This window comes from Martes martes (assembly GCF_963455335.1).
Source record: "Martes martes genome assembly, chromosome: 3".
NCBI classification, from domain to species: Eukaryota; Metazoa; Chordata; class Mammalia; order Carnivora; family Mustelidae; genus Martes; species Martes martes.
In genome coordinates this window covers 182,815,790-182,835,497 of record NC_137890.1, presented here as the reverse complement: position 1 = coordinate 182,835,497, position 19,708 = coordinate 182,815,790, and the positions used below count along the sequence as shown (strand labels likewise).

At 42.7% G+C, this 19,708-nt stretch overlaps 1 protein-coding gene across 1 annotated transcript in view; it reads right to left on the bottom strand.

Annotated features, from left to right (window-relative positions):
- Positions 1-19,708, bottom strand: part of MPP4 (MAGUK p55 scaffold protein 4) — a gene marked incomplete at its 5' end in the record, with an annotated part of 45,622 nt that overhangs the window by 1,558 nt on the left and 24,356 nt on the right. Inside the window, 10 exons of the mRNA XM_080799456.1 lie at positions 1,668-1,802; positions 2,945-3,053; positions 3,427-3,520; positions 6,612-6,692; positions 8,237-8,407; positions 10,241-10,282; positions 11,738-11,752; positions 13,381-13,401; positions 15,571-15,606; positions 17,720-17,737. Of these exons, the coding sequence (XP_080655582.1) occupies positions 1,668-1,802; positions 2,945-3,053; positions 3,427-3,520; positions 6,612-6,692; positions 8,237-8,407; positions 10,241-10,282; positions 11,738-11,752; positions 13,381-13,401; positions 15,571-15,606; positions 17,720-17,737 (722 nt within the window). The remainder of the gene's footprint in view (positions 1-1,667; positions 1,803-2,944; positions 3,054-3,426; positions 3,521-6,611; positions 6,693-8,236; positions 8,408-10,240; positions 10,283-11,737; positions 11,753-13,380; positions 13,402-15,570; positions 15,607-17,719; positions 17,738-19,708) is intronic.

The window sequence follows — 19,708 nt, the reverse complement described above, 5'->3', positions numbered from 1 at the left end:
TATTAAATTGGAAACAATGCAGATTAACATGGACCCTATGCAAGGAAGTCATGCAAAGTTGTGATGCATAAACATTTGTGATGTTTAATTTCAGTTTTATAAGATGAAAAAGTTCTAGAGATCTGTTTCACAATGTAAACATACTTAACACTACTGAACTGTACAGTTAAAAATGGTTAGGACGGGGGGAGCCTAGGTGGCTCAGGTGATGAGTGTCTGCCTTCGGCTCAGGTCATGATCCCAGAGTCCTGGGATCGAGCCCCACATCAGGATCTCTGCTCAGCGGGAAGCCTGCTTCTCCCTTTCCCACTCCCCCTGCTTGTGTTCTGTCTCTCTCTCTGTCAAATAAATAAATAAATAAATAAAATCTTTTTAAAAAGAATGGTTAGGGGTGCCTGGGTGGCTCAGTGGGTTAAGCCTCTGCCTTCAGCTCAGGTCATGATCCCAGAGTCCTGGGATCGAGCCCCACATCGGGCTCTCTGCTCAGCAGGGAGCCTGTTTCCCCCTCTCTCTCTGCCTGCCTCTCTGCCTACTTGTGATCTCTCTGTCAAATAAATAAATAAAATCTTTAAAAAATAAAAATAAAAATAAAAAATAAAAAAAGAATGGTTAGGATGGTAATTTTTGTGTTTTTTAACATACATACACACACAAATAAGTGAATGTAGTATCTTGATCTAAGTGATGGTTATCTGGCTGCAGGCACACGTAAAAATTCATTCAGCTGTTAGACATAAGATTTATACATCTTGTTGAATGTTTATGATGATTTAAAATAGTTAAGGTGGATTTAATTTTTAAAAAACTGGAAAAAAATTCCCTATTCTAGGAAGAATTCACTGATTAATCCCACCTGTCCTAGGCCCTATATAATTTCCATCATCATTAATACATGTTTGCATTTAGAAATATATTTTATATAGATACCTCATATTACAGATAAGATATATTCACTACAGAATTTTTAAAAAGATTTTATTTATTTATTTATTTATTTGAGAGAGAGTATGCACAAGCAGGGAGAGGGGCAGAGGGAGAGGGAGAAGCAGATTCCCTGCTCAGCAGGGAATGGGGTGGGGGCTCCATCCTAGGACCCAGATCATGACCTGAGCCGAACACAGACACTTAACTGACTGAGCCACTCAGGCTCCCCCCTTCACTTTTTAAAAGTAAATTCTCAAACTTTTTCATACACTAAATAATAAAACATAAATGTCAATCTTATGTACACCCAGTTTCCATGTGGTTTTGCAAACTGCGGTTTGAGTTTTTTTTTTTTTTTAAGCTAGACAAGAAAAAAGAAAAAAATAAGAGCAGCATCATAGCATTTATTAAACTTTATTTAACACCTACAAATCATGCCGAGTAAAATGGGTAAATTGTAAGGGCATTTTTTTTTAAAGATTTTATTTATTTATTAGACTGAGATCACAAGTAGGCAGAGAGGCAGGCAGAGAGAGAGGAGGAAGCAGGCTCCCCGCGGAGCAGAGAGTCTGATGCGGGGCTCGATCCCAGGACACTGGGACCATGACCTGAGCTGAAGGCAGAGGCTCCAACCCACTGAGCCACCCAGGTGCCCCTGTAAGGGCATTTTTAATTAGAAACAAAAATCAGTGAGTTTTTACTAGGAAAAAAAAATACATTCATCTATTTCTTCTGTATCTTACCTTGAACTTCATGTCCACAAAGTAGTCTGTAATGATCTTGGCATTTTTTCGAGATTGCTTCATACAGCTCATGTTAGATGGCTTTATAAATATGACATAGGGCTTCAGTTCTTGGGTTCGAGCTAATTGAATACCCTACACAGAAAAATTAAGTGTACATTTAAAAATAGAAGTCTTAAGTTCTCAGAGTCAACATGAACTTTCTCAAAATTTCTAAGAACAGAAATCAGCAATTATTTTTTGCTAATTTATTTTTATTTATTCTCCTTTGCCCCCAAGTCCTCAACTCTAAAAATAAACATTTTAATAATTAAGAGAGAGGGTTCTAGAATCAAAATTAAGTTTAAATTGGTTCTTCCTCTTACTAGTCATGACACCCTAATGAAATCTGAGAATAGGATTCTATACATAATTTCATGGCACAAAGACAAACTCTAAAGGTAGATCAGTTCTGTTTCACTCTCACTTCCCTTTCCTCTTGTTATTATCTTATATTGGATACTACCGATGCCTTCGCACTGACCACCAGCCTTGACCCAAGGAAGAACAACTGTCTTGTACCCTGATTCTCTTTAGCACATGTGGTATATTTTTAAATGAGTACAAAAAAACCCAAAATACAAGGATCAAGAAAATGGAGCCTACACATTATGTACTCTTTTTTTTTTTAAAGATTTTATTTATTTATTTGACAGACAGAGATCACAAGTAGGCAGAGAGGAAGGCAGAGAAAGAGGGAAGCAGGCTCCCCGCTGAGCAGAGAGCCCGGTGCAGGGCTCCATCCCAGGACCCTGAGATCATGACCTGAGCCGAAGGTAGAGGCTTTAACCCACCGAGCCACCCAGGTGCCCGCATTGTGTACTCTTTATCTTAACATGCTCATGTCTGCCCCATCCCACATATGGTCTCATAGAGGTAGCTGTAGACACAACTACATAGGAAACTCACCTCCTGGTGTCAGGCAGCATCTTACTCCCCCTGCCAATGTCCTTGATGCCTTTGCGATCAAGGTCAAAGCAGGATTCTAACTTTTTTATAGGCACCAGCTCAGTTCTCTTTTGGTATGTGAGAAGCAAGACTTCTTTCCTAACTAAAGACAAGATACTGGCAAAATGTTCCCTCGCGTATGATCCTGGCCTTTAGATATGGTAAGTGGTCTTATCCCTAAAAGACTAATGGAATAAAATGTCTCAATCTCAACCTACAGCATGTGTACAAAACGCATGACATTCATTCATTACCTTGGGCAGATGGGAAACGCTCCACCACAGACCTACCTGGGGCTCTAAGTCCATGACACAGATCTTTCCCTCATCAAGGACTGTCTGAACAGCGTCCACACTGGTGCCATACAGGTGGCCTTTGTACTCACCGTGCTCGAGCATCCTGCAAGGGTGCCACAAGGAAAACAAGAACTCTTTCTACCAGTAAAATATTACTAGTGGTAACATAGGATATAAATATGTGGACTTTGCTAGCACAAGAAGAATGAGTGGAAAATCAACAGGAGAAAAAAAAAATAGTAGGAGATCTAGGACTTAACTCTTTCTCCAAGTCTCTAAAATTTGCAATTCAATTCTGCTCCCATTCCAAACCCAACAAGTTAGTGTGCAAGTGTATCAGTTTCCATTTCCGTGCTTAACTCTTCAGAAACAAAAGGAATTGTTCTGGGAGCTTTCGATAACGCATAAAAATAGTGGATCTCTTTTGAAGGTAAAATAACCAAAGGGGAGAACCAGATTCTGAACGTCTACCTTACCTGTGACTATACACGAGGCTTTCAAATACTTCCTTTGACACATAGTGATACTCACGTCCATCCATTTCGTAACTCTTTTTGGAGCGAGTGGTATCTATCAAAATATGGAATTTTTAAAAAAGTTTTAGCATCTACAAAATGTTTTGATTTAGTACCAATATGCATTTGGATAAAGATGTCCAATCAATATAAAGAAATGAATACATAAACAGATAAATAAAATGCTAAAACCAAAAAGAGAGATCCTGAATTGGTGATCAGAAAGAAGTTCTCACCTCAAAATCAGTTCATCTAGAAACCTTTTTTAAAGGCTCATAGTGTGGACATGAATGTGTCAGGTGTTAAGCCAGGTGGGAAGGCCCTAAGGGGTACCCGCTCTTACTTCAAAGCAGGCAGGAGTGAATGATGTGTGAGGCCTAAGGTCCCAGCACATAAGATATCTTCTGTGTAGCAAGTGCATGTCCCAAGATCCTGTTTCATTTGCCACACATGTAGCCAGATGAAACATTATTATCCAAAGTTTACTGATAAATAACTGAAGATTTTAGAGAGTCACTAACTTGCTTGTGCATACATACTAACGAAAAGCAAAGTTGCAAACAAAATCCTAGCTGTTCTGACTTCTCCTAGACTAATGTTTTCTGCTACACCAGATTGTCTCTGATTTGAAATGGAGAGATCCCATGACAGTCTGCGGTCTTGCCCCAATGTATCGATGGCTAAGTGAGATGGTGATTAATTTGGGGGGATCTCCAGAAGGGAAAGATTGGTGGAGACTGAATTCAGTCCTATTCTTTTATTATATATTCTTCAACTTAAATAGTACTTGGTACAAAAACAGGAGCTCACTGAGTAACTAAAAGTGATGCATTATCTGCTCACTCATTTATTCAACGAATGTGTACTGACTCCCTCTGTTCCAGATATGTTCGGTTCTTAGAACACAAAGATGAGTAAAACACGGTTCCAACCCAGTGTCCTATGTATATTGCAAACCTGGTAGTCCCTTAATCTGCATTACCACAATTTCTCCATGTTCATTGAAAAAACGGTGCCTTTGCATTTGCCAAAGTTTAAGAATGAAATATATGAACACGTGATAATACCAGCACATGGGAATGACCAAGTAGGAGCTTGAAATAGGCCCTAAATGATGAAAGGCTTTACGAACATTCAAGAGGCTCAAAAGGCAAATGTCATCTGAGGGTCATTTTTGTTTTTTCTTTTTTTTAAAGGGGTTTATTCATTTATTTTAGAGAGAGAGTGTACACGTGCACAGGCAACTTGTTGGGGGGGGGGTGGGGAGGCAGAGGGAGAGGAAAGAATCTCAAACAAACGCCACATTGAGTGCAGAGCCAATGCAGGACTTGATCTCATGACCCCAAGATCACAACCTGAGCCAAAACCAAGAGAGGTGCTCAATCAGCTGAGCCACCCAGACGCCCTGGTTTTGTTCTTTACGCAAGCCTCTCGGCAGATCCTTACAGTTCCTACAGTTATGCTACTTCTCCTATGGCTTCGTATTGAAAAAAAATTCCAGTAAAACACTATGGCTCTCAGGTTATAATAAACTATGTAAATATAAACCCAAGATGACTCCTCCGTGGTTCTATCTATATTTTATACGGTGGGTTAAAAATCTGTGAATGGGTGCATAACTAGAGGTATTCATCTTAAACTTAAAAACTATGCACTCAGTTTAAAAAGCAAAATATGTGCAACATTTTCTCACCTTGAAGCATGGCTAGCCATACTTCTTACAATTCTTCTATATTCTGTGGGAATTTTATTTTTATCTACGTTCTTGACAAATGGCACTTTCCTTTGTAGTTTTTGTGCTGGAGATCAATGCCCATTCTTTCATGTGTGAACAGTGTTTGGAAAGCACAAGCTAAGGTATGTGACCCTAAGGCAACATTTTCTGTCACCTATTGCCTTCTGTGGGACAAGACCTTCTTCTGGCTCCGGATGAAAATCTAGCAGTTACCATGACTCTTCTGATTACTCTTAGTTTAAAAAAAAAAAAAAAAAAAAAAAAAGGCCACCATCATTTGTGCCACAAAACACAGCCTCAAAGTAATAATAAATGTATTATATTTATATATTTAATATAGTTTATATTAAATATATTTCTATATTATAAATAACAAATAAAAAAGGGAATGAAATTTCATTCCCATGTAATAATCAAAATTTTGAATTTCATTCCTATTTTGGGCTTCTCCTCCTCCCCACATCTGGCTCTGACTTGCTGCAGCCACAAAAGTTGCAGCCAGAAAAGCGAGAAGTCAGGAAAGGAAGTAGGATTCACTTCTTCCCTTCCCTTTCATTGCCTCTCTACTGTTCCTCCCCAGTTTTAGGTCTGTCCAAGGCTAGAGGGCAGAGAGGAGAGGAAAGAGCAGGAAAATGATGCTGATGCCGGATACTACAGGTTTCTTTTGGACTTGGCAGACATTTAAATGTGGCTCTGCTCTCCTGGAGGACACATGGGCTATTCAGCAAACCCTACCACACCACCGCCACCACTGCCGAGTATCTCAAATTCATCTTTATTCCAGCTCATCATTTGTGAGTTCTAAAAGGGCAGCAACTTCCCAAACCACAGCCCCTGGCCACTCTAAATTCTTTAGATTTTTCAAGTATAATTCTGACACCAGTCTTCTGTGTCCCCTAAACTGCAGGGAACAATCCTAAGCTTTCCATTGGTTTCTCTAAGTTCCTCTCTGGAACTTAAGTGAAGGGAAAGCACCCACATGCACTTGCTCTTACCTGGTATGATCACACTTACAGTTTACATAAAATTACCTCTGCATATATTAAAATTTTAAAAGATAAGATAGGGCATTTAAAAAGCCAAGCACAGTGCCTGGAAGATAGTAAGTACTATTATGACTTAGCTATTATTACTAAATATTGTTAGTTTTCCCGAAGGGTCACCTATATGATTGTTAAGAAATGGAAAAGAGACAGTCACCTTTTAAAAGCCTCACCAGCAACACTGGCCATGAATCAACTCCCTCTATTTAAATAAATATAGTTCAAAATATTGTATAAGGACTATCCCTTGTGTCTTTTATTTTTATAACGAAGATGGTATGGCATAGTTAAGTGAGATCAGTGCATCTGCAGAGGCAAAGACAGTTTGACCAAAACATGAACCGCTAGGAAAGAAAAGGCACACGTACGCGGCACAGCACTCTGGAAACATTCAGGATTAAGTTCAATAAGTTGTCTTCTCAGTTCATTGACTCCAACCCCAGAAGGTCCTAAACACAAAAAGCCACATACAGAAATCATTAGACGTAGATAAATATAATTATGTGGTGACATAATCATTTCAGTTCTTCTGCTGAAGACATCTGAGAGCAAATGTTTTTCGGGAAATTACATATCTTTTCACAAATGGAAACAATTCCGGAAAGCTCTTGGGAATTTTCCTGGGGACCCAGGGAGTAACCCACACTTCTTCCACATCCCAGAAATCAGCTGGGGAATTACAGGAACTGGTCACCCCAGCGAAGTAATCTAATGTTGGGAGAATTGTCTGGCCTCGGTTCAGATAATCTGAGACAATCTACCTTTCCCGGCAAACGAAGTGTTTATCACATCACAACCCAGAAATCAGCCCCTCGAATTACCGGTTCTGTGAGTCAGCACCCCGTGTCTAACTCGAGTCAGGGCTGACTTCAAGCAGTTACATAGGGTCCGTGTTTAGGCTTAATGCTCTTCCTTTGCCATATTGAAATGTTAAGCTTTCTTTTTTTATAAGATATATTTATTTATTTCAGAGAGAGAGAGATAGAGAGAGCACGAGGGGGAGGGGCAGAGGGAGAGAGAATCTTAAGCAGGCTCCATGCCCAGCGGGGCACCCGACGCCGGGCTCCATCTCACAACCTTGAGATCAGGACCTGAGCTGAAACCAAGGGTGGGGGTCTTAACCAACTGTGCCACCCAGGCGCCCCGGAATGTACATCATAAGCTCTAGTATTTTCTGTTTGCCCAGAACCCTGCCGATTCTCAGGGCCCGGCTGCGAGGCGCGCTGTTCTGCTCCACAGCGCCCTCCCTCGGTCACAGTTGGAGCATGCGCAGACGCGCGCAAGACCGGCCTTAACTACTGCGGCAGGCCCTGCTCGGCAGAGCTCGCGCTCGCGAAAGCAGGTGCCCCGAGCACTGTGCTTGCCCCGCTCCGCGGCGCCAGAGACACGGTCCAAAAGACTCCAAACACTGTTCTACAGAAGGTGATTACAAATGTAGGGAAAAGATCTTAAGGATTCTTATTTCTGATACAGACTGATAATACAGTCTGGGGGACTACTCATCTATGCTTATAAAGTGAACTCTAAACCGGTCTTAAAGGGGCACCCGGGTGGCTCATTGGGTTAAGCCTCTGCCGTCGGCTCAGGTCATGATCCCAGGGTCCTGGGATCGAGCTCCACATGGGGCTCTCTGCTCAGCGGGGGCCTGCTTTCCCCCACCCCTGCCTGCCTCTCTGCCGACTTGTGATCTCTCTCTGTCAAATAAATAAATAAAATCTTAAAAAAAAAAAAAAGACAAGCTTCATCATAATACAGCCTGTTATTACCCCGGTACACATACACCGGACATACGACGTTCTTCTGTCGTCCATAAAAGCGTGGGACCACTGTTTTATTTATTAACACCTACATAGAAAACAGGTGGTTTTTTAAGGTGTTTATATGGCAGTCGCTAAAGAATGCTGCTGTTGCCACCACTCCCCGGGCCAAACTGCCGGGTGGAGGAGAAGAAGCGCACGAGGGAGGCGGAGAGCCTCTGCGGGCGGGGACGTACCGACCAGCACGACGAGGCGGTGCTGCTCCGACGGGCGGCGCTGGTACCGGACCACCTCCTCGTAGGGGGCGCCGGGCGCGGGGAGGCCGCCGCCCGCACCGCCCAGGCCGGCGCGCAGCTGGCCGAGGTGCGACTTGCGGCGACAAAGGCGCATGCTGCGGCGGAAGCCAGCTGCGAGGGTGGGAAGGCACGGGACGTCACGTGCAGGCAGGAGACAGCACGTCCCCCGCCCCGCCTGACGGAGCCTTCGGGGGCTGCCGTGGGCAGGTGCGACCGAGCGTCCTCGCGGCCGTCTGAAGGCGGTAAGTAAGACGCGGCGCGAAGGAAGAAGAGCAGGACGCGCCCCTCCCCGTGTTGCCTCGGTGGCACCCAGGGCCCACCGGATGCTCCGGGTGCTGGGCACCCCGGGGGCCCATCACCTCCAACCCATTTCCTCCTGGTTTACATTTCATGGAGGAGAGAGAAAAGTAAACACATCAATAAAAATAAGCGCTTAGAAGGGTCCGGGGATAGAGAGGGATGGGGGTGCTTCCTCACGCAGGGGGTTCAAGCAAAGCGGTGGGGGGGGGTGGGGGGGAAGCTGACGTTGAGTGGGCGGGCGAGTGAAGTCCTGGAGCCAGGTGAGGAGGCGTCTGGGGGAAAAGCAACCCAGGCTAAGGGAACAGCAAGTGCTAAGGTGCAGAGAAAGGAGGGCTCCGGGCATGAGGGGGAGGCACGAGGAGGCCCGAGCCGGGCAGGGTGGTGAGCAGCAGGGAGAATGGTCGGAAATGGGGCTGGAGAGGAAGCAGGGGAGGTGACCGCGGGCTCCAGCCCGGTGTTGGATTGTGGTTCAAGTGGACTGAGAAGTCACTGGATGGTGGGGAAATGGGTGTGACATGGCTTATGTTTCTGAAGAAGTCCTCTGCTGCTGTTCCCAGGTCCTTCCCCAAGGTAGAGCTCAGGACTCTTTGTGTATACATAAACACACACACACACACACACACACACACACACACACACACACACACGTGCACTATATCTATCTATATATGTCGAACACCGTGAGTTCACACCAATACCTACAATGCCAACTCAACCCCAGAGGATCCATTCCAGCCACCTGTCCCCACCCTGGTCGCATGTGTAACTCCTTTCTCTAACACTGAGAAACCTAATTGTCCTCAGTACATTTACCTACTGTATTGGTCAGGAGCACCTGTGGACAAGGGACAAGTGACATTGGCAACCTAGCAGAAAGTGTCAGAGCCCACGAGAGGTGAGGACGCCTTCTTTGTAGAGGCTGTGAGGTGTCAGAGCCCAAGTGATGACCACAGTCCTCCTCACTTTGCTCTGGCCCTGACAACCTGTACCAGTCAACAACGTTCCCCGCACAAATGCTCTCCTCACATGGTTCAGTGATGCCCCTCCCCAGGCGGCTTCTTCACCTTTGTGTACGCCTGCCTGCTCCTTTGGCCTACCTAATGCCATCAGGGCTGAGTTATTCCAAAGGGATGCAGAAAAGTGGCCTCATGAGTTTTGTTTTGTTTTGTTTTTAAAGCTCTCTCAATGATTCCAATGTATATTCAGGCCTGAGGAACCAACATTTCACTTTACAGACCCTGCTGTCTCTTGGAGGAGGCTCAGCATGGGTTTGCATGAGCCTTTAAATGGGTCCTTCAGAAAGCTCTGCCCAGTTGACAGAAATGTGGCCATCAAAACCAAGTTTAGTAGTCAGAGAATGGGTCTCTTTTGAGTAACATAAGTATGTCATGGAACAGTCTGGAAGAGAACCAAAGATTTGTAATGAATAATTAAGACACATCCAGTGGAAAACAGATGAATTGTAATGAACGGTCAACACAGCAGAATACTGATCCAAAAAAGGAGTTGGAGGATAGAGGGAAAGCAGAACAAAGAACAAGTCTGGAAATGGTCATCGTCAAAAGAAGCTTCCAGAAGAGTCAAGATGGTATGAATAAAACTTGACAAGCGACAATGACCGGCCTCTTATTAATCATTACCTACCGATAAAGAACTTCTGACCAGAGCCAACAAATTCCTCCTTGTCTGGAACACAGAGAATGGCCCGAACAGAATATGTGAAGGAGAAGGAGAAGTGTACTTAGAACAGAGGCATGAAATTATCTTCAGATCTGCAAGTGACACATTTCAGTAGAAGTCAGCACAGCTGAATTCATCTTGAATGGCTTCTTGCCATTTTCCAGTCTCTCACATGCACCAAACTATGTGAAAACTCTTCAGAATTTTACCAATACACTGAGTATATTCTGTCAAGTACAATTGAAACAAAAAGCTAGTTTACGCTGGTTTAAAGTGACAAGAAAGATACTAGCAACAGATACTAGTCACAGAAAAACAAATAAAAATTAGGTATACATTGTTAAACAGGCCCAAAGAAAACTGACTTAAAGAAGGAAACAGGTAAACTGGCTTTGGCTTCAACTGTAGAAATGGTGATCTGCAGGACTTATAATTAGTCCTTTTGTTAGAGATGGGGTTTTATTTTCTCCCTGATAAAATGGCTTATTCTGTACAAAATTAGTATTTGCTCTACGGTTGCAATTGTGTCTGACTGTCCAGGAATCTGAGGGACAAGGGTGAGGAACACTGATCCCAGGGGACTGAAGCACCTAGAACTTATTTAAACACCACCTCTGCTTCTACTGGGGTCTCAGAAAAATTCTTAAAACTCCAGGAAAGAAAAAAAAAAAGCTGTTATAAAAATGTCATTTTCAAATTACTTTTTACAAATATATGTTCCTTTTCACTTATGCAACTCTGTTCTGATCACTGAAATTATATAAACAGCCATTGTCTGTAGAATGAATTAACATATACAACCTTTTCTTAACTTTTTAAAAACATATATTTTAAAATACAAAGAAAACACACCAATATCAATCCCATCTTCTGATAAGTAAGCACATTTTTCTAACTGAAATATGTCAGTAAGGTGGGTTTTTTTTTAGATTTTTTTTTTCTTTTTCAAATTTTTATTTAAATTCTACTTAGCTAACATATCGTATAACATTGGTTTCGGGAGTAGAATTTAGTGATTTATCACTTACATATACACCCAGTTCTCAACACAACAAGTACACTCCTTGATACCCATCCCCCATTTAACCCATCCCCCCACCCATCTCCCCTCCAGCAACCCTCAGTTGGTTCTCGGCAGTTAAGAATCTCTTACGGAAGCGTTCAATTAAGGATATATTCATACCTTAAGTACTTTCATTGTTCATTTTTAAATATTTTTCTATGAAATCGAATATCTCACCACTGATTTCACCCTTAAAATATATTATCTTAATATATAATATATAATTATTATAATTATAATATATAATATATTATATATAATATATAATATATAATAATATATTGTATATTTTATATATATATATAATAATGTGCCTGTCATGCAGGCACATTGAAGCACTGCAAGATCTTAACTATAGCTCCAGGCGGCTTGTCCAGGAAATGAAAACAAACAATTACCTTCTGAAAGCTCCTCTGGATATTTGCATGAGTGAAGAAAAAGGAAAAAGTTAAGCCTTTGAGAAGATCAAGTTGGCCAGGCAATAAAGACCGACACAAAAGCGAGGCATTCAGGTCACCCCTAGAGCAGGCTGTACCTCGGGTCGGCCTGGGAAGGCAAATGAGCGACGTCTGGCTGGGGTCTGGGGACTCATTGGACCGACTGCGCTGCTCGGGGAACAATAACTTTTTCTGCAGCTTACGTACATTCTCCCTGAGGGCTTTTTGTCTGGGGAGACTTCTCTTTACTGGTCGGCACAAGATAGGGCTTGAGAGAGGGAAATTATAGGAAGGCAACTGCTGTGAGCCTCCTCTCTCCTCTCCCAGAGGCCATACACAGTCCTGTGAAGTGGCCCTCGGGCAGGGACTATGGCAGCCTCTGGCCTGAGCATCCTCCTTCTTTACCTCTCACTGGGTCCAGTGACACACGGCCTTCTCCAGCTGGCCCACTGGAAACAGGGGGAACCGAACACAAAGCATTTTCTAGATGTCGTAAAACACCCATCTTCTTTATTGCTTTGGTTTTAATGGCATTCCTATTTAGACTATATCATCACCCCCTGGAAAAATCTGAGGAGGTCACAGGGTGCCACATTCAGAGAAGAGTTGAGCCCCAAACCGAAGAGACAGAAGGAACCACTGAGAGCTCTAAGTAAGAATTAAGCATCATGAATAAATGTCAAGAGATATTTACTTAGGAAACCTGCCAGCTGGGGGCTCATTGTTCCTTAAATGACCTCCTCCGTGAGTTGGGTTCAGAAGGTATAGGGGTGTTCTCAATCTTTAGACTAAGAGGGGTCTGGAAGGGGCACCGCCCAGTAACTAAGGGGGGCCCGCACACGTTCCTCTGCAGTGATTAGAGACGTGGCTGCAGGATGCCCGCCCAGATCAAGGGGCCTAACAATGCTAGCTGCGCTCGTGTACCGCTTACATCCTAAGCACTTTACTTATATAAGTTATTTTTCCTACTTTAGACGTGGGGCAGAGGGGTGACGTGAAGGAGGACCCACAGGAAATGAGTCACAGAGCGGGATTCTACTGGGACAGCCTGGCTCCAGTCCCTGGCTTTACCCCTCCACCAGACCGCCTCTCCGTACACAGATGCCACAAATACCTCTGGGCCTCAGCCACGGTGTTCGTGTGTAGACTGTCTTCCAGAAAAATGAGGAGTTGAACATAGAGCAAAGGAGGACTATCATCCAGAGGCAATAATAACTAAACCAGTCCCGAACACGGAGCCGCGTGTCAGTGCAGCCTGCTTCTCCCTCTCCTGCTGCTGCTCCCCCTGCTTGTGCTCTCTCTCTCTCTCTCTGAGACAAATAAACAGACCAACTATCTAACTAAAACGGGAAATTTAGACTCAACATAAGTGGGAGGTTATCCGGTTATGTGCATACTTCCCAGCTCCATCTGTCCATCCCACAGAGCCCCAAAATGTCCCTCATAAGAAGCACCAATGAGGGCGAAGCATATAATATCTCAGCACCATACTGTTGAGATATTTAAACAATCATGGTATGATGTCCCTAAATGTGGGTTTAAACGATACCAAAATGTAGAACAGACTCTTAAAAATCAACACCAAAGACTCATTTTTTACTTACCGGATTCAAATGTTTCTTCATCTATGGTTTCCCATGGAGAAAAAAAAACACCAAAAGTGTGATTATAATACTATCCGTACTGAGTCTATATTTTAATAGTCTAATTCCCCAACCCTATGCTTCTGCGGACACACCAACTTCTTGAAATTCTTTCCTAAATCAAGGCCAAGTCCATGGGGTCTCTCTGGCATATTAGAACCTTAAATGAGATACACGGTGTTAAGCAGTGGGGCTACAACAGCGAGCATGGGTGCTACAGGAGCTTAAAATAAATAAAATAGAAGAGAATAAAGAGAAGTAAAAGAGGCTCAGGGGAGGGAAAGGTAGAATGTCAAGGAAGTGCCAATGGACATCAGACAGCGCACAGGGTTGCAGTGAGAAGGCTTGCAGGGGGAGGAGGGATCTCCCCGCCTGAAGATTTTGGGGGGGGGGGTAGGGTGTAGGCAACGGGAGTGTGGTGAGGAGAATGAGTATATAAATGGTTTGACTGGATAGGCTTGTTTAGGTGTCAATGAAAGATTCTATATAAATCAACTTCCTCATCAGTTAAACAGTTCTCATTAGCGGCGCACCTGGGTGTCTCAGTCATTAAACGTCTGCCTTGGACTCAAGTCATGGTCTCAGGGTCCTGCGATCGAGCCCCTCAGCGGGAAGCCTGCTTCTCCCTCTCCCACTCCCCCTGCTTGTGTTCTCTCTCTCACTCTTTCTCTCTCTGTCTAAATAAATAAAATATTCAAAAACAAAACAAAAAAACCCCCACAGTTCTTATTAGTAGCTTAAAGAGATATTAAGGACTAAGAAATGAGAATGTATGCGCAGAGCAGTTTGAAGTATGTAGCAACATCACCAAAGCGTGTGTCCTTGGATCAGACCCTAGTGCACTGAGAACACACTCAGCCGGGTGCGAGACAGTGTGTTTGCAATGCTGTTCATCGTAGCACTGCTTGTAATAGAAAAGACTGGCCATAACTCAAATGTCTATGGATAAGTGATTGCATAAATGCACAATAATTTACCTCACCAATAAGCTATTAAAAACAAATGAGGAGGCTCTTTATGTGCTAGGAGGAAATCATAGATAACACTAAGGAAAAAAAGCCAGGAACAGAACAGCATGTAGCACGTACCATCAAAAAAGTCTTTTTTTTTTTTAAAGGTGTTTTTTTAAAAAAATGGTGAGGATGATGGTGGGGAGAAGAGAAAAAAAATATACAACATTGTTTTTATATGCACAGAGTATGTCCGGAGGGATCAGCAAGAAATTGAGAGCATGTATTGCCTCAAGAAATAAAACTGAGTAGGGGAGCAGGGAAAGGGAGGAGCTCTATACTTTTGTAGTTTTTGAATTTTAAAGCATGTGAACATATTACCTAATAAAAGATTTAAATTAGAGAAAGAAATGAATATTGGTGGAAGTTTTTTAAAAAACAGAATGTATACTTGATAGGATAAACATGGTGTCAGCATTATTTTGTAGTTGTTCAGGGAAGTATAAATGAATCTTTGAAATATCCACTATTTAAAGATTTCATATTGATCTTTAATTTCTAAAAACTAGATGAGCCCAGAAAGCCAAGACAAATTCACGTCTCAGACTAAAGCCTTTCCAGTAGTCTCCCAGCGTTACCCTCCTGATTCTTTAGCAAATCTTAGTTCTGCCACTAAATTAGGGAGATCTTTTCCCAACTTCTAAAAAAAATTAAGTATAGAGACATAAAAAGTTTTCATATATTTCTCAAAATTTTGGAACTCACTACTAATTATCTATACTAGAATCTATCAGATGTTACCAAACAATAACAAAAAATATGTCGCTTTTAAAAAATTGGCATTTCAATATTTTATAGTATTTTACAAAAAGCATGGCGGTTGCCAGACGTTTGCCTGAATGTTACTGAACGTAACACCTGAGTATTACTAAGTGTTCCTGTGATCATTTCCAAGACACTCCTTTCTAGAACACTTTCTAGAAGGTCGGTTTGGAGCCTGGAGACCTTCTCACAGCTGTGATTCTCTTCCAAGTGCCAGAACCACAGAAAAAGGATGCGATGGGGGAGGAGGGGTTCATTTTACACATTACTTCCAGAGGAAAGGCCTGTGGCCCTATTTGGCTAACTCTGCTTCAGAAAATCTACAGCTAAGACGCTTCATATTCCTTCTGGTGGTGAATCTGTCAAGAGGAAATGTTACCTGCTTCCACACACTTCTCATCAATTTTCATGTCATCTAAAAGAGGATGGAAGGGGAAAAATAGAACTTAAAATGTATCCGTACCACAAACAAAATTCCCAATGTATCGACTTAGGTCAGTGAAAGACCATTTTACGATAATGATACTCTTACAACTATTCCTCATGCTTGCTCACTTGGAGAGAGAAAAAAGGACTCCACTGTAATAAATGAAAATGAAAATCTATGGTATAGAAGGCTACATAACATAAAATGGCAAAAATTTTAAAAGCATCAGCTGTTTGGGACATCTGGGTAACTCAGTCAGTTAAGCAACTGCCTTTGGCTCAGGTCAGGATCCCAGGGTCCATCGAGTCCCACATCAGGCGCCCTGCTCAGCAGGGAGTCTGCTTCTCCCTCTCCTTCTGCTGCTCCCCTTGCTTGTGCTCTCTCTGTCTCTCTCTGACAAATAAATAAACTCTTTAAAAAAAAAAAAAGCATCCTCTTTTTGAGTGAGCCAATTAGTTTATCTCAAGCTTCAGTTTTCTATCTATAAATGGAGATGGTAGAAATATCTACCATATAAGAGAGGATCACTGAGATAATATATGAAAAGCTCAGACAGATGGTAAGTGCTCAATAAATGTTAACTATTTGTACCTTTAGCTGAGATATCCATAACTGGATAAGAGAATATAATTTTTAAAACCACCCATCCCATCCTAATACCCAAAACCCTCTGCAACATGGCCCAAGACCAACTTTGAAGGCTATTATCTACTTCTTTCCTTCACATGTCTTGTACCCTCATTAGAGTAGCCATCATCAGGCCTCCTCTGTGCCTTTGCTTATGCGTACCATGGCTACCATTCAATTCCTTCCATTTATTAAGAGATTATTTTTCAGGTCAGTATTTTATAATAAGAGCTGGTCCATTGGTTCCTAAGACATCACTAGAGGTTTTCTGTATTTTTGGTTTTGTTTTCTAAGCAAAGAAAAACTACAATTAGTATTCCTCTTTTACAGAGGACAGGAGTGAATTTCTAAAAACAGCACAAGGAACCCTGATTTTTCTAACTTGAAACTCTGGGATCTAAGACACTGATTTTACTCTCTCAAAATCAACGATTCCACACTGTTGGCAAAGGTAGGTGTTATGGACGGATTTGTATCCCTCCCAAATTTATATGTTGAAGTTCTAGCCCCCAGTACAGCCGTATTTGGAGAGACAGGGCCTTTAAGGTTGAAGGAGGTCATACTATTGGGGCCCTAGCCCAAAAGGACAGGAAATCATCTGCAACCCAGAAAGAAGCCTCACCAGAAAGCAGACCCACTGAACCTTGATCTTGGTCTTCGGGCTTTCAGAACTGTGAAAAAATAAGTGTCTGTTGTTCAAGACACCCAGTCCGTGGTGTGTCTTGTAATGGTGGCCTGAGCAGACTAAGACCGTGGGTTTGTTACCCACCAAGGCCACAGAGACGCACCAAGGCCACAGAGACCTCCAAAGGCCTGCCCATGTTCCCAATTTCAGAACTGAAATAGGGGAGTGCCCAGGGGACTGCTCCTCTTCCTTCTCTCCCCCTCCACAAGCAGATGGCACCTTGCTTTCTTGCTTTTGTGAGTGTGTGTGTGTTTGGCATCATAATGAGTCCCCTGGGTGTCTGGGCTTGGAGGAAGAGAGAACTAACAACTGGAAGTTCCATTGTCCCTTCATGTAGCGCCGGAAGCGTCCACCCAGACTACGCTGCCGGCAACACCTCCCAATATTCTTACTTTCTCTCCACCTCAATCTTTTCATCCATAAAATGGGAATGATCACAATTCCTTACAGGGTTTTTTTTTAAGACCATGTGTATAAAACAGCTGACACAAAACAGTGAACCAGTGTCACAACCTTTATTGAATTTTTACCATGAGCTGCATCTAAATGTTATCTCTCTTTTCTCCTATTCCTCAGTCTCAGGACAATTACATTATGCGTGCTTTCTGTTTGTTGACATTTTTTTTTTTACAAATTAGTATATTAGTGACTGGCACACTACTAGGTCTACAGGAAGAGCTTAGTAAATAGCTAAACTGTATTGAAGGGAATTAAGAAAACTGTACAAAATTTCCGTAAGACTTTGAAGGTGAGGTTTTTTGTTTGTTTTTTTCAAATACCATTTCTTACCTTCCTCCATAGAAATTGCTGGGTACAGACAAATAATGAAAGCAGAAAAAAAGACAGCACATTGGTTAATGCTATAGTTTTTCAGGTTGACTTATAATGAGAAAAGTGAAGTGCCAAAATTATAGCAATTGATATTCTGGGCTTAATCTATAGAAATTTGGTAGAGATTTGGTAATGGAATGATAAACAAATACCCTATAGAAACTAATTCATTTATGAATCTTGTTGGAAATGGAGAACTTGCTTCTGGCAAATCCACTCCCTTCCCACCCTAAAGTTCTGTAAGGGTTGTGTTCTACTCATTTCTGAGTTAATGCACTTGCGTTATACTTTAGGAACTCAAATTTTGACTGGAATAAAAGGAAGGAATGGAGGAAAGGAGGGAGGGAGGAAGAGGGGAAGGAAGAAGAAAGAAAGGAAGGAAGGAATGGAGGAAAGGAGGGAGGGAGGGAGGGAGGAAGAAAACAGAAAGGCAACGATTCAAGTGTATGTGCATCTTCAGTAAATATATTTTTAATAGTGATCTTCAAATTTTTCCTTAAAGTTAAATAAAATTGCCTATACCTTTGAACTCAATAACCTCTCCCTGAGATTATATTCTCCCTGCGGTAACATTAAACAGAAAGACACAAAATAATACTATGGCAGCACCATCTACAACAGTTAAAAAGAAAAGAAATGACCTAATAGTTTAGAAACTGATCACACTCCATCAGAAACAACCCTGCGAGAGGCGACCCTTTAAGTCAGTGGCTCCATCCTTGGGGCTCTTGGACTCAGAGATACCGGAGTAAAATAATAGGGGCTGCAAATTCCTTTTCAGGATGGACTTTTCCGAAAGTCTAATATAAATCGCACTTGGGCTACACAAGCAAATTAAACATCAGCCGGTGGGGCATGCTAGATCAGTTCCTTCAGCAGCTTTTCCATGGGCCTTTGAGAAATGAAGTAGGAGACTGAATTAAAGAAGCACTTCAATCTGGTTTGGTAAAAACAAAAACCAAAAACCAAAAAACTTTTCCAAAACACGGGTGAAATAACTAAAATACCACCATGACGATCATATCATGAAAAACGTTTCGCATAGAATGTTAGGTTAAAAAAAGATAGGAAGTGGTCCTGCAGCCCTCTGCGGAAGCCTGTAAGATATGTATCCGTAAGGCCATATGGAAACACTGCCCTGACGAAGGAATCGTGAGGGGGTTTTCTGCTTTCAAAACTCTCTCTGTAGTTGTCATCACAAGGTTTCAAAAGAAAAAGAAAAGAAGGGGCACCTGGGTGGCTCAGTGGGTTAAAGCCTCTGCTTTCGGCTCAGGTCATGATCTCAGGGTCATGGGATCAAGCCCCGCATCCGGCTCCCTGCTCAGCGGGGAGCCTGCTTCCCCCACCTCTCTCTGCCTGACTCTCTGCTTACTTGTGATCTCTGTCTGTCAAATAAATAAATAAAATCTTTTTAAAAAATTAGAAAAAAAAAAAGAAAAAGAAAAGAAAACTCAACGTGGGGCCAAGACAAGTGAGTAATAAGTGACCGAGGACTGGCCTCGGGCTCATCTGTGACACCGACGCTACTGTCTGCGTTCTCCCCGTACAGCCTCCTGCCAGGCACCTCTCCCTCCGCCTGGTGCCCCACCCCCTTCCTTCCCCCCTTTCCAGGGGCTGGGGGTGAGGGCCATTTCTGAAGGGTCTCACCCAGCCGGTCCCCGCTGAGCTCTGCCACGGGGCAGCCGCCACCTATGAAGGCAGGAAGGAGTTTACAAGCATTTGTCACCATGGATGCCTTATTCCCCCCTGCTGCCATTTGAATAACTGTCTAGCGAGCAAGCGGCCTCGATTAAGTAATAATTCAGTCTCATGTTTATTCATCAAAGACACACATCGCTGCTCAGCAGAGCTTCTGAAGAGCATGAAATTGACACCCCCCCCACCTCCCCCATGCCTCCCTCGCCAGCACGGCTATAACGTGCATGCTAGCTGCAGAGATCATGGGGG